This window comes from Musa acuminata, chromosome BXJ2-6 (assembly GCF_036884655.1).
Source record: "Musa acuminata AAA Group cultivar baxijiao chromosome BXJ2-6, Cavendish_Baxijiao_AAA, whole genome shotgun sequence".
Taxonomy (NCBI): Eukaryota; Viridiplantae; Streptophyta; class Magnoliopsida; order Zingiberales; family Musaceae; genus Musa; species Musa acuminata.
The window spans coordinates 4,657,892-4,685,041 of NC_088343.1; the positions used below are offsets into that span (position 1 = coordinate 4,657,892).

Consider the following 27,150-nt stretch of genomic DNA (forward strand, 5'->3'; position numbering starts at 1 on the left):
GCTAAGACCATCCACTACACACGCAAGGCCACGATATATAGTTCAAATACTAAATTATTTAGATCTCAAAATCCATGCATAGCAGAAGACGATACAGAAAACAAGACTACCAGACTCACAAAACTCCTTGGGAAAGAGCAGACATACGACAATTGTCTCAAGTTTTAACGTAGAACAATAATAAAATAGAAGCCAACCATCAACCCCGCCACCGCCTGTCGAGCACCCAGTTCTGCTTCCAGACACCACCAGATACCATACCTGAGAGCTCGTCAACACGTCGGGACAGAGACATGACAACAAGACTATTAATGACTCCGGACACCAATGATCCCCAATCCTCATTTCATTTCTTCTTCTGAGCTGCTTTGGTAACCTTAGCGCCAGAGGGATCCTTCTTCTCCACGCTCTTGATGACACCCACAGCAACAGTCTGCCTCATGTCTCTCACAGCAAACCTACCTAGTGGAGGGTAGCCAGAGAAGGTTTCCACCACCATAGGCTTCGTAGGAATCATCTTCACAAAACCTGCATCACCATTCTTAAGGAACTTGGGCTCCTTCTCCAGCTCCTTGCCAGATCGCCTATCAATCTTGGTTAACAACTCAGCGAATTTGACTGCAATGTGAGAGGTGTGGCAATCCAAGACAGGAGCATAACCATTCCCAATTTGGCCAGGGTGGTTCATGATGATAACTTGAGAGGTGAAGTTAGCAGCCTCCTTCGCTGGGTCATCCTTGGAGTTTGAGGCAACAAAACCACGTTTCAAATCCTTCACAGCAACATTCTTTACGTTGAAGCCAACATTGTCACCAGGTAAAGCCTCCTGGAGTGCCTCATGGTGCATCTCCACGGATTTGACTTCTGTAGTGAGTCCTGTAGGACCAAAGGTGACAACCATACCAGGCTTCAGTACTCCAGTTTCAACACGACCAACAGGAACAGTTCCAATGCCTCCAATCTTGTAAACATCCTGAAGCGGAAGGCGAAGAGGCTTGTCCGTTGGACGCTTGGGCTCATTAATCAAGTCAAGGGCTTCAAGGAGTGTCGGGCCCTTGTACCAGTCAAGGTTGGTGGATCTCTCAATCATGTTATCACCTTCAAAACCAGAAATGGGCACAAAAGGAATCTTATCAGGGTTGTAGCCGACTTTCTTCAAGTAGGACGAGACCTCCTTAACAATTTCATCATATCGTGCCTTGGAGTATTTGGGTGTTGTGGCATCCATCTGAAAAAAACAATATCATAATCCTTTAAAAAACCAAAATTTAAATAACAAAAGCATCATGTACCACATGTAATCACATTGCAAAATTACCTTGTTGCAGCAACAAATCATCTGTTTGACACCAAGAGTAAAAGCAAGAAGAGCGTGTTCACGAGTCTGCCCATCCTTTGATATACCTGCTTCAAAACCACCAGTTGTGGAATCAATGATGAGAACTGCACAGTCAGCCTGAGAAGTTCCTGTAATCATGTTCTTGATGAAATCCCGATGACCAGGAGCATCAATGACCGTGCAATAGTACTTTGTGGTCTCAAATTTCCACAGAGCAATATCAATGGTGATGCCACGTTCTCGCTCAGCCTTCAACTTGTCAAGCACCCAGGCATACTTGAATGATCTCTTGTTCATTTCAGCAGCTTCCTTCTCAAATCTCTCAATAACACGCTTGTCAATGCCACCAAGTTTGTAAATGAGATGTCCAGTTGTTGTAGACTTTCCAGAGTCGACATGGCCAATGACGACAATGTTAATGTGAACCTTCTCCTTTCCCATTGCTTATTTCTTGTTGAACTAAGGACTGTAAAATGTCAAACAAGAATATATCAGCCTCAAAACTAGCTTTTACTGAATTACATGACAATAAAAAATTAATATGGTAGCACAGTGGTCAATTATTGCAGATTTGGTAAGTTAAGATAGATGGTAGCACTGTGGCCTACTGCAAAGTGTCACAAAATCTAAAATCTTAGACCAGGTACCCTTTAGAATCTACATGCATCAATTTAACAAAGCAGTCACTACCGCCATCACATTGGGTAACATGTCACTAGAAATAAAAAAAATTAGAAGAATGTAAAATCAATATATACAAAAAAATAACTTATAACATCTCCTAAAGATGGTTATATATGTTTATCAAAGTCAATGGTAAATGATAAATACAAAAATGTACGAGCACATATCAACCAACAGATTGTATCATCCAACAATGTTTATCTTAAATTACCAAATGCCTAAATTACATTCAACCATAACCACAATTTTCATATAGCAGTACAATACCTAATAGTCAAATGCATAATAGGAAAGAAATTACAAGAAAAGATAAAGAAGAGATCACAAACTAAATACAAGCAGACCACAAAAGATCAAGATGAGGCACCAAGATAGAGAAGGGGAGGAAAAACTAGTAAAGAGTAATTGAAAGTTTTACCAAGCCTATGAAAGCATACCCTAACTCATTTTTAATTATGAAGTTTCTTCCTATATTTTGTAAATAAAAGGAAATGTAATTTCCATGTTGTATTTTGTCTTACTTTATCACAATTTTTTATTAATGCTTGTGTTACTTATTCACCATAAAATTGTTAGATCCAATGAATATACTTGGTAATAGGTTTTGATACTAGACAAAATAACAACACAACAATAAAAAATATTAAAAAGCACAAAATTTTTATCTTTAATACCTTAGCATTATCAACTACTTAACAACAACAACAACAACAATAATAATAATAAATAGTTAATTACTTTATCTTTAACAAAAAATATATATACTATTAGAGAAAAAGAGAACGATGAGCGGATCAAGAAACTTCAACTAACGAAATCTAAAAATGATGTCTCTAGTTAGTATGCAAAGATGTGGTTGCTTTGGAACCTTGTAAAGTATGACGAATCATACATATAGGGTCATTAAAGGGCAATCATCAAGATCCGACAATCTTTAACAGTTCGTTCCGTTGATCAACCTTAAATCAAGCAAACAACAAGATTAAACCATCAAAGAAACACACAACTTCCTACAGATCTGAAGGATAAACTACCAAACCACAACGTAGGGACAGGAAAACGAGTGATAAGATCTAAGTTTTACGACGAATCATACATGTTGGATCATTAAAGGGTAATCATCAAGATCGAACAATCTTTAACAATCATCCCATTGATCAACTTTAAATCAAACAAGCTTAAGCCCCCCATGAAACGCAGAACTTCCTACAGATCTGAAGGACAAACTACGAAACCACAACGTAGGAACAAGAAAACGATTGATAATATCTAAGTTCTACAGAAACGCATAGATTGCTACAGATCAGAAGAATAAACCGCCAAACCACAACGGAAGAACAAGAGAGCGATCGATAAGATCTAAGTTTCCCGAATCAAACAAAAAATACAACCAAATCACGAAAGAGGAAAAAAAATACGATTAAAAAGATCTAAGTTACCTGGATCGAATGAAAAGTACAACCAAATCATGAAAAAGGAACGAGGAACGTTCGGAAATCGCGATTAACGAGATCCCCTTACGATCTTGACAAGAGAATGTAATAAGCATGAGAAGAAATCTAACCCTAAGGAAGAGGGAGCCGAGGAGAGATGGAGAGATCGGCGGCCGCCGGGCTCCTTCGAGATCGATTTGCAAAGAGAGACAGAAACCCTAGCCCGACCCACTTGGAACTTATAGCTGACTCGATTACCTAAACCGCCCTTAGGGTTTGCATTGATAACGAGGGTAAATTAGTCACTTTACTATGTCCAGCAAACTTAGTGGCGGCGGCGCGGTGGCGACCGATGTTTTTATTCGCACCAGTCTCTTACGTACCCGCCGCATCTACCCATTCAGCACGCTGGGTGTAAGGCGGAATGGACGTCTGTGATTGGAAGACTAACCATCCAAGTACACAAAAGGTGACCGAATTTAGTGTTCGTTTCTTTGTATTGATTGATTGATAAGATTTGCTGAAGTCTACGAGGATTTCAAGAGATTTTTGTTCGAAAGCTGAAGAACTCGTCTTGTTAATATAATTTGTGATCATCATCGTTCGTCAATACTATTAAGGTTATCGAGCTAAATTTAGGTGAAAACACAATTCTCCTTCGACTTGCTCCAATCTATGTTGGATCCGAAAATGACACAAATGTCAGTCAAAGTTGATGTTGTTTCTTGATAGAAATTGATCGATGTGATGTCGAATTTTTGCGCCAATCGTGACTTCTGATTCTTGGATATCTTTTTGCGTTACTCAGCTTTAGATTTAAAGGTCTAATTTTTATTGATTGGCACAACACATCCAACTAAAAACCTTAGGTGGGTTGGGCTTGATGTCTCTGCATCCCTTAGAATTTTGGCTTGGAAATAGAGTCATGTAATAGATCAAAGAATGCCAAATAATTTTGATCTCTGCAAGGAAGTCCAGTCCATGAACTATACAATTCAAGGGCTGAGCCTTGCAATTGGCCAGCTTGACCTGATTTGCTATCTTCAACAATCTGTAGAACTTCCAAATAGTTGACATTGACATCTTCTACATTTCTCCTTGGCCTTGCTTTGATTGCTTGATTCACTAACTTGTGTATCTTCTACAACTTAACAAGATTGCAGTCATCAAACATGGATCATGTGCTTCCACTTCCTGCACTTGGCTCTATGTTTATTCTTTTGGTCTCTCTATCAGAACAAAGACCAGGAGGTATTCAGCTTGCTAGCAAGAAGACCCACCTTCTCATACCTGTGAGAGGACAGTAATAAAGATTGCCTTTAGCTGCTTGCATGAACTTACTTGTCTTGTTCATGGCATGTAACTCATGAATTCTGCATTCTTGTTTTGGCCTAGTTATGTTTTTGGCATCTCTGGTAAGGAGTCGAAGCTGGCAATAGATGATAAGAGCAAGGTGGTGATGATGATTCACATCATGTTTGCAGAGGGTGACATATTCTTCCTTTCTTCATTCTGAGCCTCTTGAGATGGAACATATGCATATGTGATATGTTTGAGTGTGGTTTTGTCTTTCTCTTTCTCTTTCTTTTCTTTTTCCCCCCCTTTTGTTTTGGTAAAGCCAAGCTATAGAGATGGTTTGATTTGGAATTGAATTAGATGTACAGAATCTTTTGTGGCTCACACACTATCTGTCTCCTCTCTCTCACATTAGTAATGCGCAGTGTTATTAGAAGGTAGCATGAATAGAATGTGTTTGTTTTCTCTTCATTGTCGGATATGTTTTATGCTAGTGAGAGAATCATAAAAGTGTTGGTGGGGTCAAGATGTTGCCTTTGGTGGGGTTTGAGCTATGCTTTTAGGATAGCAATGCAGACTTTATCTGAATTCTTCTTGTCTGGAATGGGATGTAGCTGCACAGAATGGAACAGAAGAAGAGTGCAAGCTCAGATGTTCCTGCTCTCATGACCTTTACCTCAGCTGCTGCACCAAAGTCTTTTATGTTCATATTTGGAAGACATATTAACAGAAAAGATCTGATCCATCTTTCTGGCTCTGTTTTTTCTGCTACATAGTGCTCTTTGGAAGGTCTTCAGCTATCCAATCCCATCACTTCTGAAAGGATTGATCAGATCCAAGCATGTCTCCAAAGTTTCAAGATTAAGTGTATCAAACCTTTTGTACTATAAATCCAGTTTTTACCAACATCTATCCCACCAAAAAGACCCAAAAAAAGAAAGAGTTGCAATTGAGTGAACACACAGAGTTCTTTGGTTGCACAAATTGTCACATTCTCACTATGACATAATCACTTTGTCCTAAGAAAGATGAAATAATTATATGTATATATAGATAGCTATAAAGCTTTCCTTAAACTAAAGCTAAGCTTAATCAAACTTAGGACAGAATCCACCATCTTTTATTCTTCTTTTTGATGCAGAGAGTGAAGTTGAGAGGAATGAAACAAGCAAGTTTAAGGGAAACCTTCTTGCAGTAACATACAGTATATAAATATGTGTGATATCGTGACAGTAACTTCATTTATAGTTCCGTGTAGGACTTGTGGAATTCTCTAAGAAGATTGCGAGATCTTTGAATGTTGGAGGTAGGCAGTGGGTCAAAATTTGCTCCTTACTTTCCGAGACAGGTAATGGCACAGTGTCAAACAGTGGTACTGTTGAAGACATCAAGCTCAGAGGGAAGGCAGCGATGGACGTAAACCCTTAGAGGTTACCGGATGCTTTGAATCTTTTAGGAAGTGCCTGTAGGAGCCTTGTTTTCTTACCTTATGTCTTTGGTTTTCTCTACTCGAAAAGATTCTACAAAGAGAGTCTCTTAGTTGTCTTCTCCTGCATTAAGGTAGGGCTGAAAATGATCATCTTCTTCATTAGAAAAGATCCTGTAAATGATATATAAGAAGCTCATGAACTTTTTGGCTATACAGATCAACCTGGAATGATGAATCTTTAGGTATCTTCTCACACTGACCTAATAAAGAAATAAGTAGGCAGAATAACTTGTGCTGGAAATAATGATACAATCTGCAATAGGTTAGGGCTGAAAATGATGAGAGCAAAACTTTAAAAAGTCATACATGAAAAGTAATTTTAGCTCATTCCATAAGATGTGAAGTTTAAATCTACTGAACTATAAATTTTATGGTACCATATGACCCAAAGAAGATTAAACATTATGCTGTAAACTGATCTATCATGGATAAGCATATATGTGAATACATGCAATTAAATTTACCACTGGTTTTTTCTCTGGAAATTTTGAATGAGGAAAAGGAAACTATGATCATTACTTGTATGCACAAAGATTTGAAATCAAGTTGATACAACAAGCACACCATAACTGCAGAAACATATGTGCTCTAACCTGACTTGTTTTTGATATCAGGATACAAAAGTACCACACCCAGTGAAATGTTCTGTGCATATATTATACTTCTTTCAGATTGAAAGGTACACATCCTCACTGCACAAACTCAAAAAACCATTAACTGAAGAAAAGGGATTGAGAACCATAACACAAGCATTAAAAAAAAAACATGCTTTATGATCAAATTGTGGAGTTTGATAGATGATTTTGTCTTACATTAGGCTTTGTGTCATACAAGTTGTCTTCACATCTTCAAATTTTGAACATGAGGAGATAGTGGACTTTGTTTGTGCCCAACAGGTATTGGGGCAACCATAGCCTTCCACCAAACCATTCTCCCCATGGATTGCTGGTACTTGGAAGGCAGCAGTACATTTGGTCACTAGTCTCTGTTGGACATATGGATCCAACACAGGATGCAATATGGCCACCACCACAGTCCACATGTAATATGTTCCAAGTGAAATCTGAGGAGGTTCAATGTATTATACAATGAGACAAGCTGACCATTCAATAGGCAGCATATACAAATATACAGTCTGAGTAGGTTCAATGTATTTATCCGATATATTCGGTATAAAGACCTATATCGTCCGATATATAAGGTCTATATCATGTGGTATAGAATTTTTATTGATTAATATTTTTTTAATTTATCTTTAACTCGATACGTATCGATGTGTCGATGTGTCGATATACTAAGCTTAGATGTTTAGAGGTCCGAGATCGGGAGAATATAAAATTGCTAATGGTTGTAGTAAATTTGGGCTTTAGTTGAACCAATCTGACCTTCCAATTCCAAACCAAAGAGATGGTGGGAAAGTTTTGGTCATTAGAGTAGAAAAATGGGGTCTTTGCAAAGGATGTGCAAGAGAAAAAGATGGAGTGAGAGTGCTACATGCAACATAGACAAGGAATAATCCCCACATCAGAGTCGAGGTAGGATTAGGTCAAAAGGGGTGGAGGTGGGAGTGAAGTTGCCACCAAACAGTCCTATCAAAGTCCTCTACCATTGATCACTATGAACATTAATCATAATTTGCCCAACACATTTCTTTTTGTATTTAATTCAACTATGCTATCCAATAATACATAGAGTAAGTAGGGCTAGTATAGGTGTAAATCCAGAATCTGATACTGAGAGAAATGGCCTTTCATGGAGTCCACTCAGGTAGCTCAGACTGATCAATTTCCCATGGAATTTAGCTCATAGATGACAGAATCATACCCCCAACTTGATGCAAGTGAAGATTATTCTTGTTAGGTTCAATTCCATCAATGGTCATGTCAAGCATTTGGTCCTTCTTTTGTAGTTGTGCTGTAGGGGTCATAGGTGTGATGTATTAGTAATACCAATGCATGTAGGTTCATATAGAGAGATGATAATTAGCACAATTAAGTTGTTTTATAGTCCCTTCAGTGGTAGTGCAGCTTCTACAAATTCCCCTAACTCGTCACATCAATGTTGCAGTCTTCTTTCTCCCTCTCCTCATTTGTTTATGTCTTGCCTCCAACCCTTTCAATGTTACTTCTTTTTCTCCCTACTCTCTCTCTCTCTCTCTCTCTCTATGTGTGTGTATATATATATATATATATATATATATATATATATATATATATATATATATCCTCACTCTTACTTTGACTGTATACCATCTGACTATTTCTGCCACCACCATGGTTTCAATCTTTGGGCGTTGGCCTTTTTGAGTGTAAAGCTGAGTAGAAGTCTCCCCTCCCTCTTTCCTCCTGAGATGGTTAAATAAGAAGCTATAGCAAGCCATCCTTACCTTTCCTCAATCTTTATCTCTCCTCAACGCCACACCACTTCATTCATTCTCTCTCTTTATTTCTTTGACTATTCCCCTCTCCACTCTCCTCCTTCTCCTCCTCCTCAAAGCTTCTTCCACAGCCCATTCTTAGATCCATGGCTCCTACCAGAGCACTACAGATCCAAAATATCTTCTTCTTTCTAGTGCTTTATGCTCTTTCTGTAATCATGGTTTCCTCCTCTCTCTTTGCCTCCCTCTCTTAAGTGCTACTGCTATATATTATCTTCTCTTCCTGACCTCTCATGGACTCGGTTAACAGTGGGAGCCTTCAGTCCTCCAGCGGCGAAGGCAATGAGTTCAACTCAAGCAGTGCCGACTCCCTTTCTGCCTTCTTCCGATCCACCGCCGCCGCCGCGCTTCCGCCTCCGCAACCGCTACCGCCCTCCTCCTCGGTCCACAACCACCACTTCTTCGACCCCATCTCCTACCTCGACTCCATCACCTCCACCACCCCCTCCTGGCCGCCTCGCGCCCTCCGCGCCTCCCATAATGTCGGCGTCTTTCCCTCCATCACCACCACCCCCTCCTGCTCCTCGCCCGACGTCAACTACCCGACGCCGGTGCAACCGCCCGACCAGTCCGCCGCCGCGCCACGGAGCTCGAAGAAGCGGTCGAGGGCCTCACGCCGGGCGCAGACGACGGTGCTGACCACCGACACCTCCAACTTCCGCGCCATGGTGCAACAATTTACCGGCATACCATCTCCTCCGTTCGACATCGCCCCCACCGCTACGTCTTCGTCCCCCTTTGCCAGATCACGCCTCAACGTCTTCCGTTCCGCTGCTGCCTTTGGATCCACCTCTGCCCCTCCGCCGCCGCCTTTCCTCCTCCGGCCCTTCCAGCCTAAGGTCCAAGGTTCTACCTTAACTACAACTACCACTACTGTTACCACTGCCCCCGCCATCTGTTCTTCTTCTACTACCACTGGTTCTAACGCTAGCACAAGTTTTGCTGCTACTAACAGTACTATCTTCGATTCCAGTCTCAGTGCCTCAGCTCGAATTTCTACTACTAGTAGTAGTGCTAATCCATCTAATAACAACAACAACTACCAATTGCCTTCACCTACTCTTGCATATGGCAGCAAAAACCAACCACTTCTGAGCACCCAAAACCACATGCTTACCTTGCAATCCCTTCTCCACGCAAAGTGCACAAAGCCTCAAATTCCTATGCCGTCAGCCGAGCAATCGAGATGGACCAACGGGTACCCAACAGAGGCCGGCGATCGTGCTCGGTCGAGTCCGATCTCTGCAGGAAACTCCAGTGGCTCGCAGCAAGGAATGAGCAGTTGCAAGCTGAACTACTTGGCGCCGGGTTCATCGGAGTGCAGTGCGGAGCAAGGGTCGGAGCGCGCCACAGCGTCGAGGAGTGAAGGTGCGATGGACTCCTGGATTTTTTCTTCAGATTAGCAGATAGAGAAGACTTTGTCGTGGAGGCAAAGAGGAAGCAGATTAGAGCTCTTGACTGCATCTGTTATTCAACTGCTAAGGCACTTTGCATCCATGACTCGTTTTATCTTTCATAGATTGTGTATATGAATATAGGATTTCTCTTGTGAGATATCTTGATGGCCATTTTTGTATCCAAGGAAGACATGTCTGAGAACAGTGGTGGAGGGTAAAAGACAATGCTCTTTCAGATGGAAGAGAGAGAAAGACACTGTGGTGCAGTAGTGCAACTGTGTCATGCTTGGTCGAGTAGGAAAGATTTGTGTTGCATCATGTCGTTCCTTGGTTTCAACGACTGTTATAATATATGTGAGTTTGGATCATGTTGTGGGAGTGATTGGTGGCGAGATTTGGGGAATCATGAGCAGAATCTCTAGGTGTTAGAACAGGAATACCTCCAGGCTTAAAGAAATGAGCGAAGGGAAACTTCCTTTGGAACTGCTCCACATGAAGTGTTCCCCAAGAACGCACTCCACCCAATAAACAACAGCAGTCCCAACCACCATCTGTCTATCGGAAACAATGAATCAAGAGAAGGCCATGCATTAGCTTAATGGTATAACTTCTCTGGAGAGAGAGAGAGAGAGAGAGAGAGAGAGAGAGAGCGACCAAAGTCAACTTCTGCTACTGCTGTTCATTGGTAGCGTTTCCGGAGACTAGTATCCAACATAGCATTCTTCCCCTATGCGAGTCGAAGATCTCACTGAGCTCAGTCAGAACCCCATTCCCGTTCCCATTCCATCACCAGCATACCTGTGTCTTGGGTATCAGATACATCATGCTTGGAAGCGTATGGATCATCAGATCAGTAATATATCCACAAACGCGACTTCTTACATCATATTTCTGAAGGGACCAAAAGTTAGAAAAGAAGGATGAATTGAGACCACACGGGTCACTGTCCCCTTGAGAATAAAATCCAACACTGTTTCCCTTGTTCCAAGATATGTCAATCTCTGATCATGTTTTCTTCTCTGAGAACGAGGGAGATGTGTACCGTAGGCATGATACCAAGTATCCTTCTCGCACTTCTTTTCAGAATGATCTGGACAGCTGATTAGCCATGGGGTTATGGGAAGATTGAGCAATGAGGTGAGAGGGAGATGTGCATACCTTTCAAGCACAAAGTTGATTGATTTAACAAAAGTGGGAATAATAATGGGTGTCACATGAAATCATAGTGGCCATGGCAGGGAATAATCTGTTCTCTCGCAATGATGTCTCACTTCCCCCCCTCCCCTTGTGGGTCTTGTGAGGCAGACTGTTGAGTCTTTGCTCAAGGCAGGGTGTGGGGGCTCTCCCAACTCCCCCAGCCAAACACCGGCCCTCCCTCCTCAGAAGTCCTACAAGTTAGAGCCAACCTAAAAGATACAAAGCTTTTCAGTTCTTGCTGAAAAGGCTGACAAGAAGTGGAAGCCACACTCCACCCTCTAAGAAAAGCATTTACTCATGCACCAGCATTTGGTGTGATACAGCAAACAAGAATTACTGGAAAGATGTGAATGGGCAGCTCCTGCCATCCATTTCTCTCACCTTCTTATTCATCAGTTTAGCTTATAGATCTGAACTGATAGAACCATAAATTTATCTTTACTTCAATTTGCAGTCCACCTGATATGACATGTAATAATTTTGGAGGGCATAACAATCATGAATTTTGCTGAGGATATTTACTTTATGAACTAGCAAATGTACTCTATGACAAACCCCAAAATGAAAGCAGACTGCAAGCTGACCAGAGCAGGCCAGTGAATAAGATCCTAGCATTTGACTTGTAGCTTAGACTAACAATGCCTGGTTTGACCAGACCAGAGACAAGTCTAGAGACATTGCTTGACTGGTCAACTGAGATGGATAATTCACAAATTTTTTTCTAGATTTTCTTTTTGTTTTAGCTTCTTCTACATACATATTATGTCTCAAAGCTATACCCTACTTACTAGAACTCAGAAAGGTAAAATCACCATGAAGCTTGTCAAATGATCTTTTCTGGGCAGTTAGATGGCTATTTCCCTGCAGAATAATAGTCAAATTTGCCTGACAAGATGGAGAAAGGATGTGAATTGGTTATCTCTGATAAAATGCAGACTGGTAGCAGAGTCTATCAGTGGACTCCTCAATGACAAAAAGCCAATTGAAAGAAACTTGAAACTGCTGATGGAGAAGGCATGTATCACAGTCATTCCAGTTAAGACACATTGGTAGCAGAGTCTTAGTAGTGGGCTGCTTGATCACATAATGCCAATTACAAGATAGTTCAAACTGAGATTAGTAGCTCACCATGGTTGTGGGATCCTCATGTGAACAAATAATTATGTTGGAAAGATTGGTAGGCTTCACAGTGCATAATGAATGGGGAAAACCTCCAACCATTGATTTCATAAGATTGTGAAATTGAATGTACAGAAAGAAAGAGAGAAAAAAACAAGAGGAGAAAACCCAAATAAAAAATGCTTTGACAGAACAAAATAAAAGGGGCACCCTAGTCACAAGAAACTACAGCAATGCAAGATTGATGGTTTGGATTATCTGAGATTTTTATTGTTATTTTGGCTTTTTTGGGTGTGAAAAACAGTTCTAACAATGTGAAAAAAAAATGCAAAGAACAAAACCACATAACAGAGAAACTCTATATGAAAAGTAGATGATTTCAATAAGAAATTTGAGGAAGATATCCTGGATTTACCTTCATAAACTCTTTTATTCTACAATGATGGCTAGTAGCCTATCAGTCACTCTCACCTTATTCCATGATTACATATACAAAAGTGACTCAGTTGCTTTTACATATTAAATCATCAAAACACATGACACTCATATACATGACCATCAGTACAATTGAATCATTAGCCCTAATTCATATTTGTCTTATCTTTTTGACAATGTACCACAACTTTGACCAAGACTTAGAAAGAACTTGTATAAAAACCTAAGCAAAATTCCTGGTGATGAAAGGTCCAAAATAAATTTTCAAGTCTTGCTTCAGTCCAGTTATGACTTCTCATGGCAAAGAAAACTAAAAGTTTTATACAAAAGGTAAAGAATTTGGACAATTAATTAAATGAAAAGCTCATTTTTTATCTTTAAGAAGCATGAGAAAGAATAAAAGCTCTCCAATAAGTTCACATCTCCCTTTGATTTGGTTGATGAGACTCCTATCTACTAGCTCACAACCTTCTTTGTCCTTTGTACATAGGATGTGACATAGATAAAGGATGCAGGGAATTTTTTTTGTTTAGACATGAAGGGAGTAGAATCTACTAGGTTTTAGGAAAGTACATAGTGATCTTTCTTTTTCACTCCTTTGATTTTTATTTTATGAAGTTGTCTAGTAATTCATCAATGTACACTTGATGATTTGGAATTGCATGCTAAACTACAAATGCAAGTATATGGGTGTTTTTAAGTCTTGAATTCATCTCTACTACTCTACTGTAAGAAATCAAGGTAGAGTTACATAGTAGCAAGCTTAGTTTCATCATGCAACAATAACAAGCCATAATTTTCAGGATTTATTCTCACTAAATCAACATTTATTAGGGATGATTTTCCTACATAAGATATACTAAATTCTTACTAATACTTACAAGGAATGTGCATTTTTTGATAAAAGAAATACAAGAAGAAAGACAAAGGAGAGGAATTCTGAATCATATGAACAAAACTAAGCTTATAGGCCAAACAAAGTATCCTATTATTTGTCCAAAATCAAATTAATCAATAATTTACCAAGAAATTTTCTTTTATTAAATTATCAATTAATTCTCAAATTATTTTTTATTGGTTTAGGAAAAAGTAATTTGTTACTATCCATTAATTCTAAAAATAGTTTTAGCATATCAAATGTAATCTGAACCCCAAAATCCTCAATCTCTTCTCATCAATGCCATCTTATTTTTGGGGGCAACAACTCATATTTATCACAATTGCTATCAATCAAACAAGATATGTAGTAAAGTAAAAACCATATTTCACTTAAACATCATGATTTTGATTTACTAACATATTAACTAACATTTTAACATTATGATTTTGATATAAAAATCTATATCCTAATTAGCATAATATTTCTGTTGAGATAATCGAGTGCATTAGTATGATGTTATACAAGTGATATGTCTCATGTTGGAGTTACATTTGAGTATATAATTTGATGTAATAATATATATATATTTTTTTTTTAAATGACTGTCATAACAATTATAGGTAATTAAAATTTGGGCAACTAAAAATCGATTTTAACCTTAAATCCTCATCTCTTTATTAATAGGATATTAATACACTATTATTTTAAATTATTTTATTAATTAAAAAAATAATTTGAGTCTCTCATCAAAATTTAATAGGAAATTAAACAAGCAATTATAAGAGTAATCCAATTTGAGTTAGGAGAGTCACAAAGAGAAGCTTTTAAATCCATCTTTACACACACAAAAAAGGGTACAGAGTGTTCGATCCACAGTGTAAGAGCAACTATTGGGATCCACAGTGTTCGACCACTCAGCATAAGGGTAGATAGTGGCGGGTAGAATAATTCCGCTTCTAGAAACAGACTGGCGGCGGCAGAGCAACAGGGTCTGTCTGGTCCCGGCGAAACTAGCGGCGGTCGAGGGGTGCGACGACGAGGTGGGGACGGCGCTTCAGGCCTCGCCCAAGGGTCTCAGCTCCCTCACTCTCTTCCGCTCCTTCGTCCAGTACTCCTGCTACACCCCGGGTACACGCCCACCCGCTTCTCTCGGCGCCTTCCTCTGGCCCTCGGCCACCTTCCTCCAGGTGCGTGCCTGAAGATTTACCTTGATTTGTAAGTCAGATTTTAGTCGGTATGACTTGATGTCGGTGGGTTTGCTTCGTTAAGATCTGGAAATGCGGAGGTGATTTTGGCTCCAAAAAATTGGATCTTGTAGTTTGCATTAATTCCTGTTTTGGCATATGCTAACATAATTCCACTATGTGGGTTCAGTGTATCTGACAAATAATGTATGACACACATAGAAGTCCTTTGTTCAATCATTTCTTGCTTATAGCTATTTTCCAAAAAATAGAGTTTGGACGCAGCTGTTTTGGTTGACAATTGAACATAATGTTAGAGTTGCCGATGAATATTATGTAGTTTGTAGGACTGGAAACATAGAATTGGATCCAAATTGGAGGATAGGAAGAACTTAGACTATTTCATTTCATTCTTCTTGGTTGTCGGCTTCTTCAATTGCTTGCCTTATGGAAAAAAATGTCTAAACGCAATCTGGCTTGACGACTATGATAAACAGGAATTGTTGTCATCAGATCTTTATTCCTTCGACTTACTTTCTCCGAAACCATCAAAAATTTCCTTAGCCAACTTGCTTGAGAAGTGGCAATCGATGTTGAAACATTTTCGACTTCTACAAAAGATTGTATCACTGTTATTACTGCATTTTTAAACTCGAAGAAAATTTACCTAAACCAATATCTAACATAACTAAAAGTTCCCTTCATATCATTATTATGTCCACCAAAAAATCCAGTCAACTATTTAATAGATGGAATTATATGAATCAACCGGTTGGATGGGAAGAGAGTTATAACGTTTTTCCCGAAGAAAGCTAATCCTATTTGTTAAAAATATGCAAAGGATTCATTTTATGGAATGACAAACTCAGTTGTCCGCGATCAATAAAAGATATGTTGTATTTGTAGCACCATCAAATTATGTGGAACCAGTCATTAAATAATGAATACAAGGTCAATGGAATCATATCATGAACTATGTAGCTCTTAGTCTTTGGTCATATAATGATACTTTTGATCACTTTCCACTGGGTTTTCTGATGCACTGAGCTGCAAACCTTAGGAGATAAAACATACTCCAATAATGTTGTTATAGATTAAATCAATGATGGTTCCATCTGAATGAAGTGCATGCCAGCACAAGTGAAAGATCTGGTCAAGTTGGCAACGTTGTCATGAAAAATCGCATTTTTATTCTTGCACAGGGACCATGGAATCATTGCCATTGTAGGCCCTCTCACTGGATTTGTAATGTCTTCTGTTCCAACTTCACCTGGAGGAGAGTTAGGTCGAAAGATATGGGACCTCTCAGAAATCCTTTTTCGAGCTTTAGATCTGTCGTGGGTAACTTCTGGCTCCTGCTATCCTCTGTGAGCATTCTTGTTATTGATCTTGTATCATAACCTCTCTACTGAAATAGTGCACCCTTTCTTGTTCTCATCATGGGAAATGGCCATCTTTTGGAATGGACCAGCTACCAATATGCATGTTAGGCAATCTAGTCTTATACTGCTTTTTTAAATATATTTATTAGAATTTAAATGAAGTAGCATAATCATGAAGATTATGAACAAAATTGTTAATATGACAATCTAACGTAAACTGCATATCAATCCTGACAACCAAATTATCATTTTTTTCCTTTGGATTTTTCTGCTTACTAATTTAAAGTTCAATAAAACACGATTCACGTGTTCTTGATTAGGACTTCATGAAGAAGAGAATTCTTTTGCCGATTCTATTATTTTTATGAGACAAATGGCCTAATTCTCAAGCATCGATAGTAATTGCATGGGGAGGATGCCCGAACTAAATTCACATAAATGATGATATGTTGAGAGTTACTAATTGTATTCAGTCATTTCATATTTACTTATCTACAAAATTCCTTACTTGTATGACAATTTTGTCTTTGGTGCGTGCAGCCCTCCATTTGCAGAACTTGTTCTACAGATTCCTTAACTCCAGATTGGCTTCATGTGCTACGCTGCTGGTTGATGATTAGCTTCCCCATTGATGAATACAGGGATACAGGTGTAGGTCAGACACTGTTATAATCCAACAGCTTAGGTTGATGTAACATAGACCAACATGAATTTATCCAACCCAACTCCTTAATCTCTAAACATGAACAATCTTATCTTTTCCCTACTCGTTTGGATTACACAAGAAGTTCTTTTAGTCATACATGTGAGGTCAAATTTTCCTTTGTTGTGTCCTTAAATCTCGTCTTCTTCTCTATGGGAATCTTCGATCTGTGTGAACTTTTGATGTCTTTATTTGTGCTTCTTGACTCCACATATCTGATCTTTAACCTTTTGTGTCTTCTAGTTGGCCTTTCCTGATCCTTGACATTGTTGCAGTTGCAGGACTTTTTTTATCTTATTAATAATGCAGCAGTTATTTCAGTTTACAATCTCTGGACTCAGCTGATACAAGTAAAATATTGTTTTTGGACTTCAAACTTCAAAGTGTGTGCTCTTTCCAATAGCTCCAATCTGTTTGTGTTCTATTCTTTATTCTATTGCAACTTTTATTTGAAAAATGGATATTGGTCAGTGCTGTCAATATAAAGTCTCAAAAAAAGAGTGTCTGCAAAAGAGTGTCAATGAATGTGATGTTAGGTTCAAACCATTTTTTACTTTTTGTTTCATATCATACAATCTTATGTCTCTGTACAAAAGCTATAAACTTTCTTTAAATCACTTGCTACTGCTGCCTCAATTGCACTGAAAGCTCCAATTTTTTGGTCAAAGGTACTGTTTCATGCAAGGATAATGTGACTTGTTGTAGTTGGTGGAATTCAGTCTCAAGTTGCTGCTTAACTTAGAAGCTAAATGAGGTCCTGAGACAATAACTTGTCAGTAAAGTCTAGGTTATGACCTGGTATCATTTTGTAGGGCAGAGGGGAGAAGAAGACATCACACGAACCACATGCTAGCTTTGATCCCAACAACACCCAGAAAACCTGAGCCATCTCCCTGCACAAGGATTATGCCAGTACAGAACCTACTCTATTGAATTCTAAGTTGCTTGATCTCAAAGGGATTCTCTCTGTCAGGTGTCTTCCACACACACAGCTTCAACCCTGCTGTCATCAGCAGTAGCAGCTTGGAAGTGAAGACTGCCAATGACTTTTCCATTATCTCTATTTGTCTTTTTTTTTTCTCTCCCTTATGTGCTCCATAAAATCAAAAAGTACACTTTGTGAAGTACTTCTTAATCATAGCCCTTAAATTTCATAATATATTTATTTATGTTTCATAACAGTATAAATTGTTGTCATCTGATATAAATGATTATTAAATGACACTGTTGAATGCTGATACCAATCAATGGCAGGGGTGGCAAAACTGCAAATCTAGTCACAATATTTGAAACACAAAGTGAGAAAGGACGTTGGGATGATAACATCCACCATTCAACTTCGCACGTGCCGTCGCGTGCGTAAAGTCCACTGAGTTGTCCTTTGGGATCCAGTCACCGGTTCCGGTGTCCCGACCGCCCTAAGCTTTTCTTAATTAATCGCAATGTTAAGGTCTTTAATTCATGAGCAGTGGTGCGGTATGAAACGGCGCGGTGATTCGATCCTTGTCGATAAAGGAAGAAAGAATTGAGAGTTGCTTTCTCTCTGCTCTTCGTTTCTTCTTTCTATCACTACTTCGTCTTGACTCCACAGCCCATTCCCTCTCAAAATAGCGGGAGGAGAAATGGATCGGAGTCCGCCGGTGAGGAAGTCGCACACCTCCACAGCTGATCTGCTCACATGGTCTGAAACGCCGCCACCGGCAGCTGTCGATCAGGCTGTGTCGGCCTCCCGCCGGACTCTCAAGGTGAATGCACGCCCCTCCCCGGCCCAAAAATGCCTGCTTTATTGTTCTGCTTTTTCTTCTTACCCGGCGGCTTGGGGTTTATCCTCGTGTCTTCTCACAGCCGGCGGGAGGGATTAGCCCGGTGATGTTCGGGGCGCAGATGTCGGCGGAGGAAGCGGAAAGCTTGAACAAGAGGTGAGAGATCCGGTCCGGTGGCTAGGGTTTTGGCTGATCCTAGTTTGCTTTCGATGAGGCGGCCTCTTATTTACGAAAGAAATGCCCACTTCCCTCTTTTGCTATTGCTTTCTTGGATGTGGTTAACCGGTCGAAGAGATCTGCTTTTAGTTTGTCGGGTTCCCTGATCTGTTCGAAAGATTCGATTTTTCTCGACGCCTATTTACTATATTTAAGAAACGATCTCTTATTTGACACTACCATATTTCGTGCTAATGATCTGCTTGGTTTTTGATCCACGGATTCTCTTTTGTTTCTCCCCCTTCCCCTCTCCCTTTTTTTCCCTATGATTTATTTCTTTTTGAACTCTTCTGATGGATCTATATTAGATGTTAGTTTAATTTTTTTTTAGTGTATGAATGATAGCTATTGTGAAGTGGTATATTTCTTTGAGAGTTTATGCAACAATTTTTATTTAGGCCATACTTATATTTTATCTATTGAAAATCCTAGTATTGTCTCGTTGATTACTATCTTTCTGTTTGGAAATGAGATGCTATATGTCTGTAATATCACACATCAAGACAAGTACAAGACCGTAGACTGTCTTTTTGAAAAGAATTGCTACCAATTGACATTTTAAAAAGAAATTCTCAGCAGATAAATGGTTTTAAATACAACACATCAGAGGTATTTCAGAATTGATTCCTCGTAGGAACAAGCTCAAAACAACAAAAGCACTTGACAACTAAGAAATTCTTTTCTAGTCTCTACTATAGTTGTTGTTTGCCCACTAACATGGTTATTTTATTTGTAAGAGCACACTATCTAATCTAATGTAGTAAGCACCTTAAGTAAGAAATGCAAAGTGTGCCATAACTCAACTAAACATTGGAACCCCACTATCCACATAGCAGAAGTCAAGCTAAGTGGCTAACAGCACTTGTACCAGTTAATCTTACAGCTAACAGCCTTAACACTATCACAATCTGCCTTGATGGGATGTTTGACTTTGTTGAGCTCAAATCGTTGACTCAAAATGCTTAGGCTGAAGTCAATAATAATACATCCATCAGACCCTGGTAAGTCTAAATCTTAGTCCATTTCCGATGCGGGGGCTAAATCAAGGTGTTGTTAACACAGTGAACCAAGGGATTAATACTGCAGGCTCACATAGAAACTGGTTTCGACTGTCCTGTTTTTGTCTTCTGACCTGCATTCTAGTATTGAGATGTATCCCTTTGTCTTTCTTTTTTCTTGTCTTGTTCAGTTCTTTTCTTAAAAAATGGAAGTGTAGACATTAATGTATCTTACCCTGCAAGTATGTTATTGCTATGCTTTAGCAAGTAGGACGAGTGTTACATTTCCTGATAACACCAGCAATAAAATATTTAATTAAACTTCGGATATTGTTGTAAATTTATACCTGAAGATGATTAGGTTTTCATTTTCATGATTTACCTTATGTGAGTATGTGAGCTAAAAACCCTCGTATTTTCTAGGAAACCCTGTTCAAGCTCAAAACTGCGAGAAATGACTGGCAGTGGTATCTTTGCAGCAGATAATGAGAATGCGATAATGGAATCTGGTAATGCTGTCTCAAATCATAATACTAAGACAAGTGTTAGAATTTGCCAGGTAACTTCTCTGACTTTGTTTGGATCTAATTTTTTATTTTCAATTTGCCATTGATAGTGACTTATTGATGCTTTTATCCTTTTTTTAAATTTGATGGAATGACAATACAGTTTATTTAATGAGAGCAAAATTTATAACCTAGAAACTATACAGTTTGTTTTCCTTTGACAACTTTCTAGGCTAGAAGTTATCAACTATTTTGAATGGTTCAAACAAATTATTGGTTCTATATTTATGCCGTTGTACCTAATTTTTGTCTTTTTTTTAGGCATTGTTTAATAATGGTTTTGGTCAATCTAAGCATGCTCCTATGATGAGTTGACTTTGTATATGATCCTCAAATATCTAGAATATGTTGTTGATATTATTATACTGGAACTAAATTAATTAATTTATATGTTTTGCCATCAGCAAGCTGTTAGTGCAATTAGCCAAATATCATTTAGTGCTGACGAAGCAGTTTCTCCAAAGAAGCCTACTTCGATTGCTGAGGTAGCAAAGCAGCGAGAGCTAAGTGGTACCACTGAGAGTGAGCTTGATGCCAAAGTCAAGAAGCAGCTCTCTGAAGCAAAGAGCAAAGAGCTTAGTGGGCATGACATCTTTGGTCCTCCTCCTGAAGTTCCGGCCAGGCCTTTAGCTGCAAGGAATTTGGAACTAAGGGGGAATTTGGATTTCGTCTTGCCACAGCCTCGAAGCATACATACATCAGTGAAAGTATCTAATGTGAGTTAGTTCATCAGTCAAACATGGATTCCTGGTTTCTGAACAATTTTTTGTTAACATCACTGTGTTATATATTTTATGTTTTCTTAGACATAAATTAGTTTAACTTTCATTATGCATTTGCTTCACATCAATTTATTCTGTTGCATATTAGAGGAAAACGTTATAATTACTCCATGCACCCATCGTGGCATTCTTAAGTGACAGCCACCATGGACAAGAGGCCATTCATTATTCTTGTGATAACCCGTACAAGAAAGCAACTCAATTAACTCCCTCCAATCTTATAATACCTAAAGGCCTTTTGCATTTTAGGAATTTTGCTTATAGGTAGTTTAACATATCACTTCTCTGCAGTATGTTCTATAGACAATCATTTTCAAATTACTAGCTTTTTCTGCTGAGTTTTATAGACAATCATTTTCAAACTCTTAGTGTTTATTATCATTGTTGACCATTGGCTGCTTCTAAGTTGAACATTTATATTTGGATTATAAACCTCTTATTGATTGCATAGCTAACACTTTTCATCAGAAACTCTTGCTTGTATGATTTTTTGTTGGTCAAGTAAATTCAGTCTTTTTTCGAAGATGAGAAATTGATTTAAAAAAAATGTTCCTTTGAGATCAGGTTGTTCAGTTGAAACTCATAATGTTAATGGACTGAGCTATATGATGGCTCTTTTATGTTTTAATTGTTGCTTACATGGAGAATCTACTTGTATATGCTTTTACTTTTATTTTATTTTATAGCTATCTTTATCTGTTAAATCGAAGTTAATTGTGCTCAGAGAGGAATAAAGAAGGAATGATAAATCATATGATACTGAATGGTTCATATTATTTATCATTCGGGTCATCCTTTCAATGCATATCTGTTAGATTGCAAGAGACCATATAATTTATATAACCATACATTTCTCCTGGCATTTCCTTCGCAAATGGTTCATGTCCAGCATTTGGTTTAATATTTTTGTATTCTTAACTTAAAGTGCGTCTTTCGTCTAAATGCTTGCTGTTCTTTCTGTTATTTGATGGTCGACTTTGTAGTAAACTATCATTTTATGTCTTCCCTTTAATTGCTAATCGTCTTCCACTTTTTGTTTGGTGTTCTAGCCGGCTGGAGGTCCTAGCAATATCATGTTCAGTGATGATAGTGTCGCCAAGACTGCAAAGAAGATCCACACTCAAAAGTTCCAAGAGCTGACCGGCAACGACATATTCAAAGAAGACGCACCCCCAGGGTCTGCTGAGAAGCCACTGAGTGTGGCAAAACTGAAGGAGATGAGCGGCAGCGACATCTTTGCAGATGGGAAAGCGGCATCGCGAGACTACTTCGGCGGAGTCCGTAAGCCTCCCGGTGGTGAGAGCAGCATTGCATTGGTTTAACTATCCTGACCACGTTGTCTGTGTATTATTGCAGTTTGTCTTCCTAATCAACTTCCGAAACATGTTTCTGTGGACTAATTATGTGCTGCGTGTGCTTGATGTATCTTAGACTGTTTGGCTTTGACATTGTTCATTGAGAGTGACGAGAGATGATGGAACCTTTGTCCGATGTTCTCTTTTTGTAGTATTCCCGTTGACTACTGCTTTGCCTCCAATTGTCATCTTTCCTTGGTCATACTTCTCGGCATCTGTGGGAGAATATGAATGAAACTGCAGTTTTCTTGGCAGATAGAAACCAAAATACTGCCGTCGCCATTGAGTATTAAGAAATTACAACGAAGGTCGTGGGCCCCGCAGGCGCTTATCTGGATGATTGCAGCGGAGCCCGCAGTGGGTCCCCCAGGGACGTGGCCGGGTAAGCCGGTCAGCGATAGACATGACGCGGACGAGACGTACCATCACTATCGCCCCCAATGAACGGTCCTGATCTGATCAAGCTCGGTGATAACAGAAAAACCCAACGGTCGCCCAACCGCGGTCCCGTTCCGTACACACCATAAAAGGCTTCTCTTGAGAACATTTACGACTCTCCCCGTTCTCCATCTCACACGACGCAGAGCTCCAAGAACTCCTACTTCCCTTCCAAGAACTCGACCTCTCCAAGAGGAAGACGAGATGGTGGGCTACACCGATCCCTGCCCCCACTGCGGCTACAAACGCCGGCGGCCCTCCTTGGACCGCCTGTTCACCTGGCCCATGGACCGCTCCTCCATCCCCGCCCCAGCCGCCAAGCTCGCCCGCACCAACTCCGGCTGCATTGACCACTGCTCCCTCACCGCCGCCAACGATCAGGCCTCTGATACCGCCGCAGTGAAGCCGCCGAACCCCTCTCCGCCGACCATCTCTTTCGGCGCCGGCCGGGTGCCTGAACCGAATGAGAGCGACGCCGGAACTCCGTCGCCCCGGCAGCAGAGTCCGTTCGCTCCGTCCATCTCCATCGTCCCACCGACGGCATCCGGACCCCTGGCGCCTCCGGAGGCGACCGCGCCGGACCTTCCTCGAAGTCCGGCATGGGAACTCAATTCTAACAACAAGAAGAAGGAGGAGGAGGTTTGAGGGCTTTCGCACTTCTCTTGCCTTCTCCACTTTCTTTTCTTTGGTCGTCTTGTCCGACATTCGATCTCGATCGTTGGTTGTGACGCAGCTTTCTTGGTTACCTCGATCTAGTGTATTCTTTTGTTGTATCAACTGCATGTCTACTATGGCAGGAGGGAGATGAAGAGCAGAAGACCGAGCAGAAGCTGGCGGAGGAAAAGAAGAGGAGCAAGACCCGAATACGTGTCTCAGGTGTGACTGGTGTGAAGATTAGCTTCAAGTGCAAGTGCGGCACCTGTCAAGAACTGGTGGTCTCTTGAGACCACCATTCCATTTCTTTCCACCAGTGACAGTGGTGTGGCATCTGCCAAGACTCATTGTGGCAGAGAAGTTATCAGGAAGAGAGATGGAGAGACCAGCTTAAATTAAACTGGTAAGGCTCAGGAGGAACTGCGAAGAGCATAAAGTTGATTGACAAGTGACACACTACATGTTCTACTTTCTTTTTCTTTACTCCCTATCAAATTCTTGACTGCTACTTCAACCATAAGCATTCTTCAGAACTCACTTGTTCTGGTAAATCCTTTTTTTTACTGATATGTTAGTCTTTGTTTGTGCTTTTTTGTTTGATATAAGAATCAAATTAGGTTTAGTTTTGGTGATGCATTTTTATAATATGTGGCTTAAAGAGTGACCATTCTGACTAATCACCAATTTAGGTTTATTTGGCTTCACCCAAATGAAATTTTTTGGCCCTTCTACAAATTGCAGACTTTGGAGCAAAGACTTGTAAAGGCTAAGTTAACTTTAGATTACTGGTCTATAATAATACAAGGAATGGAGGTTTACATATTACTTGACCAAGTCTTGATCTTTGGTGATTGACTACTGATGTTGCTGTTGGTTGTGGCAGTACTTTAGTTATTGTTGTTTTGGTCTTACATAATTAAAGATATCCATGGTTTACATATGTCAAGAATATTGAAGTTTTGGGTTGAAATATTCAATCAATTATCAAATTGGAAGATGTTATTGTCATGTTTGTTATAAGTTGAAGTCCCTAAAAGCAAACTAGATTTCCATGATTGATGTTTCCTTGCCTATGAGATGATCTCCTTAGTATAACAACGAGAGTTGCATTTAAAAACCTTATACGATTAGTAAATCATATTCACACCATCACAACACAGAGAGAGAGAGAAAACCTTGTCATTTGAGCTACTTTTGGTTGAATGGTTGCTCTCAAACATATAGAGAGAAGGCAAGGAAAACGAAGAGGACTCATTCTTGAGATCTTTCATGCACGAGATAGCAATGATTGCTAGACTTGGACTCCTTCCAATCGGATCATCAATTGCATCGAATGGTCGATTACATAACACATAATGTCTCTTTCTGATGTTGCCATTCTGCTACGGCCTCATATATTACGGTGACCAACTTTGTCGAGTATGGCAGGCACTATCTTATTGGTGACATAACGAGTGACATAGGAAGCTTGCTGTGTTATCCAACACATCTTTTCGGTCCTTAAACCTCTCATTATCGTCACTACTAACTTGTTCTCTCATACTTTGACATGAAAGCCCAGTGGTTGAAGTCTTGCCTGCCTGAGATGTCATGCTTTCTACTTCATTAAGTCTTGAAGATTGTGGGAGATAAGCAGCATGGTCTTAGATCTACAAGCATGCTTGTGTGTATGGAGTCATGATAAACAGTGTGGTTTCCCATTAGCTCCTCAAGCCTTTTGTGATACGGGTAGAAATGCACTACAAGTTCATAAATATTCAGAACCGGAGTTCATGTCTGTAGAAACAAAGATAGAAACCATGTTTGTTTGTACGTATTTACAAGTGCTCATGAATCTCTATGACGTATCAATTCCGATCGGAAACCAGCAATGCATGCATGGTAGGACTTGTCACACGAGAACCACACTTCCCATGACTGCGGAAAGCAGAATCTATAGGCGAAGGTATCCTCCGCTTAAAAGATTTCGGCAGATTCAGTCATGAATTGGTCGTCCAGCAACACATCAGGCCAGAAGAAGAGAGTCTCAGTCCCACCACAGCTAGAGATACTACTACTACTGCTGCTGCAAGCGTTCCCCTGGTTGGCAACCGAGATATCGGTGAGAGGAGGAAGAGGAGATTCGCCGAAACCAGTTGAGTGGGAGTATTGGGTGGTCTCATTGGGTGTGGGTGGCTCGAAGAAGGAGGACGGCAATTGGTCAATTTGGTTATGGCTATCGATGATATTTTGAGGAGGTGTGGGAGAGAGGATGGAAGGAAAAGATGAAGTCATCCGAGTGCTAAGGAGGGTGTTGGTGGAAATGGTGGTGTTTGAGGTATTTGCCATGGTGCAGGCCGACTGCAGCAGGGACTGCAGGAACTGGAGCTTTGCAGCCTGGTCGAGTGCCTCCGCTTGGAGCAGTGCGGCAAGGTCGTCCCGTGGCTGGCCGTCGACGAGCTCGCCAAGCTGGGCGAGAGCGAAGAGCTGGGGGAGGGCATCGAAGAAGTCGGTCCTCGGGCGGTGAGTCACGGGGTCGAGTCCCATTTGGATCAGCTTCTTCTTGAGGTGGGTGTTCCAAAAGTTCTTGATCTCGTTGTCGGTACGCCCGGGGAGGTGCGCCGCGATCGCAGACCACCTAAATGGACAAAAGGTCGACCACGCTCGATTAGATCAAACTCAGATCGATCATCGGAGTTAGTGCGAGAGATCAGTAGACGAGCACTTGTTGCCTAGGATGGAGTGCAGGTTGAGGATGGCTTGCTCTTCTTCTGGAGCGAATTTGCCTCTCTTGATATCTGGCCTCAAGTAGTTGGTCCATCTCAGCCTGCAGCTCTTCCCGCATCTATTAAGCCCTGAGAGAAATGAGAGAGAAGGCTGTGACATGTCTGTAAGTACGAAATGAGAGAGAAGAACAGCACTGGACAGAGAGAGAGAGAGTACCAACCAGCAAGTCTAGGGAGGGCTCTCCAGCTCCCATGGCCATGCTTCTGGATGTACTGGACCAGCATGTGGTCTTCCTCAGGTGTCCAGGGACCCTTCTTAAGCCCGTTCTCATTACAGCATGGTGATCTCCCCATTGGACTCCTGGAAGAAACTGTACCTGACTCCCAAGACTTCCTCCACCTTGTCACCAAAAGATGGCTTGCCTCTCTTTATACACTTGTGAAGCCCAATGACACCACCAAAGATAGATAGTCTATGAGAATGGATAGGATTTAGTAGAAGAATACACTAAGCTACATAAAAATCTGATTGTGATCTATCTATCTATCTATCTATCTATCTATACATCTGCTACAATGGCCTACGTGAATAAAATACATAGTGTCAGTGTCGTGTGACAGACAGGTATGGAGTCAACCACATCATTGGCTCTTGGAATCCTACAAGCAGCAATGTTCAGACGGGAGAGTTGGTGATA

The 27,150-nt window shown here is 40.3% G+C and overlaps 5 protein-coding genes across 6 annotated transcripts; 3 read left to right on the plus strand and 2 right to left on the minus strand.

Annotated features, from left to right (window-relative positions):
- Positions 1-36: 36 nt before the first annotated feature.
- LOC135614339 (elongation factor 1-alpha-like) lies at positions 37-3,711 on the minus strand. Of its 2 annotated transcripts, none has more exons than XM_065111604.1 (3): positions 3,588-3,711; positions 1,319-1,805; positions 37-1,228 (listed from the first exon to the last, which is right to left on the minus strand). In XM_065111604.1, exons 2-3 carry the CDS (start codon positions 1,778-1,780, stop codon positions 347-349), a joined length of 1,344 nt encoding a protein of 447 aa, XP_064967676.1. In that variant the 5' UTR covers positions 1,781-1,805; positions 3,588-3,711; the 3' UTR covers positions 37-346. The 2 variants fall into 2 exon arrangements, with proteins under 2 accessions (XP_064967676.1, XP_064967677.1); XM_065111605.1 differs by lacking the exon at positions 3,588-3,711 and adding an exon at positions 2,892-2,977.
- A 4,912-nt stretch (positions 3,712-8,623) lies between these two features.
- On the plus strand, positions 8,624-10,443 carry LOC103986918 (uncharacterized). Its single transcript, XM_009405067.3, has one exon. The coding sequence runs from the start codon at positions 8,912-8,914 to the stop codon at positions 10,079-10,081; it is 1,170 nt and encodes a 389-aa protein (XP_009403342.2). The 5' UTR covers positions 8,624-8,911; the 3' UTR covers positions 10,082-10,443.
- Positions 10,444-11,191: 748 nt separating this feature from the next.
- Positions 11,192-18,110, plus strand: LOC135613614 (uncharacterized). The gene is made up of 4 exons (XM_065110640.1): positions 11,192-11,212; positions 14,636-14,893; positions 16,093-16,231; positions 16,813-18,110. The coding sequence occupies exons 1-4, from the start codon at positions 11,192-11,194 to the stop codon at positions 16,890-16,892; spliced, it is 498 nt and encodes a 165-aa protein (XP_064966712.1). The 3' UTR covers positions 16,893-18,110.
- A 397-nt stretch (positions 18,111-18,507) lies between these two features.
- Positions 18,508-22,822, plus strand: LOC103986919 (uncharacterized). Its single transcript, XM_009405068.3, has 5 exons — positions 18,508-18,720; positions 18,821-18,894; positions 20,376-20,511; positions 20,923-21,234; positions 22,350-22,822. Exons 1-5 carry the CDS (start codon positions 18,598-18,600, stop codon positions 22,620-22,622), a joined length of 918 nt encoding a protein of 305 aa, XP_009403343.2. The 5' UTR covers positions 18,508-18,597; the 3' UTR covers positions 22,623-22,822.
- Positions 22,823-25,573: 2,751 nt separating this feature from the next.
- Positions 25,574-26,870, minus strand: LOC103986920 (transcription factor MYB93). The gene is made up of 3 exons (XM_009405069.3): positions 26,674-26,870; positions 26,452-26,581; positions 25,574-26,364 (listed from the first exon to the last, which is right to left on the minus strand). The coding sequence occupies exons 1-3, from the start codon at positions 26,804-26,806 to the stop codon at positions 25,704-25,706; spliced, it is 924 nt and encodes a 307-aa protein (XP_009403344.2). The 5' UTR covers positions 26,807-26,870; the 3' UTR covers positions 25,574-25,703.
- Between the last annotated feature and the right edge of the window lie 280 nt (positions 26,871-27,150).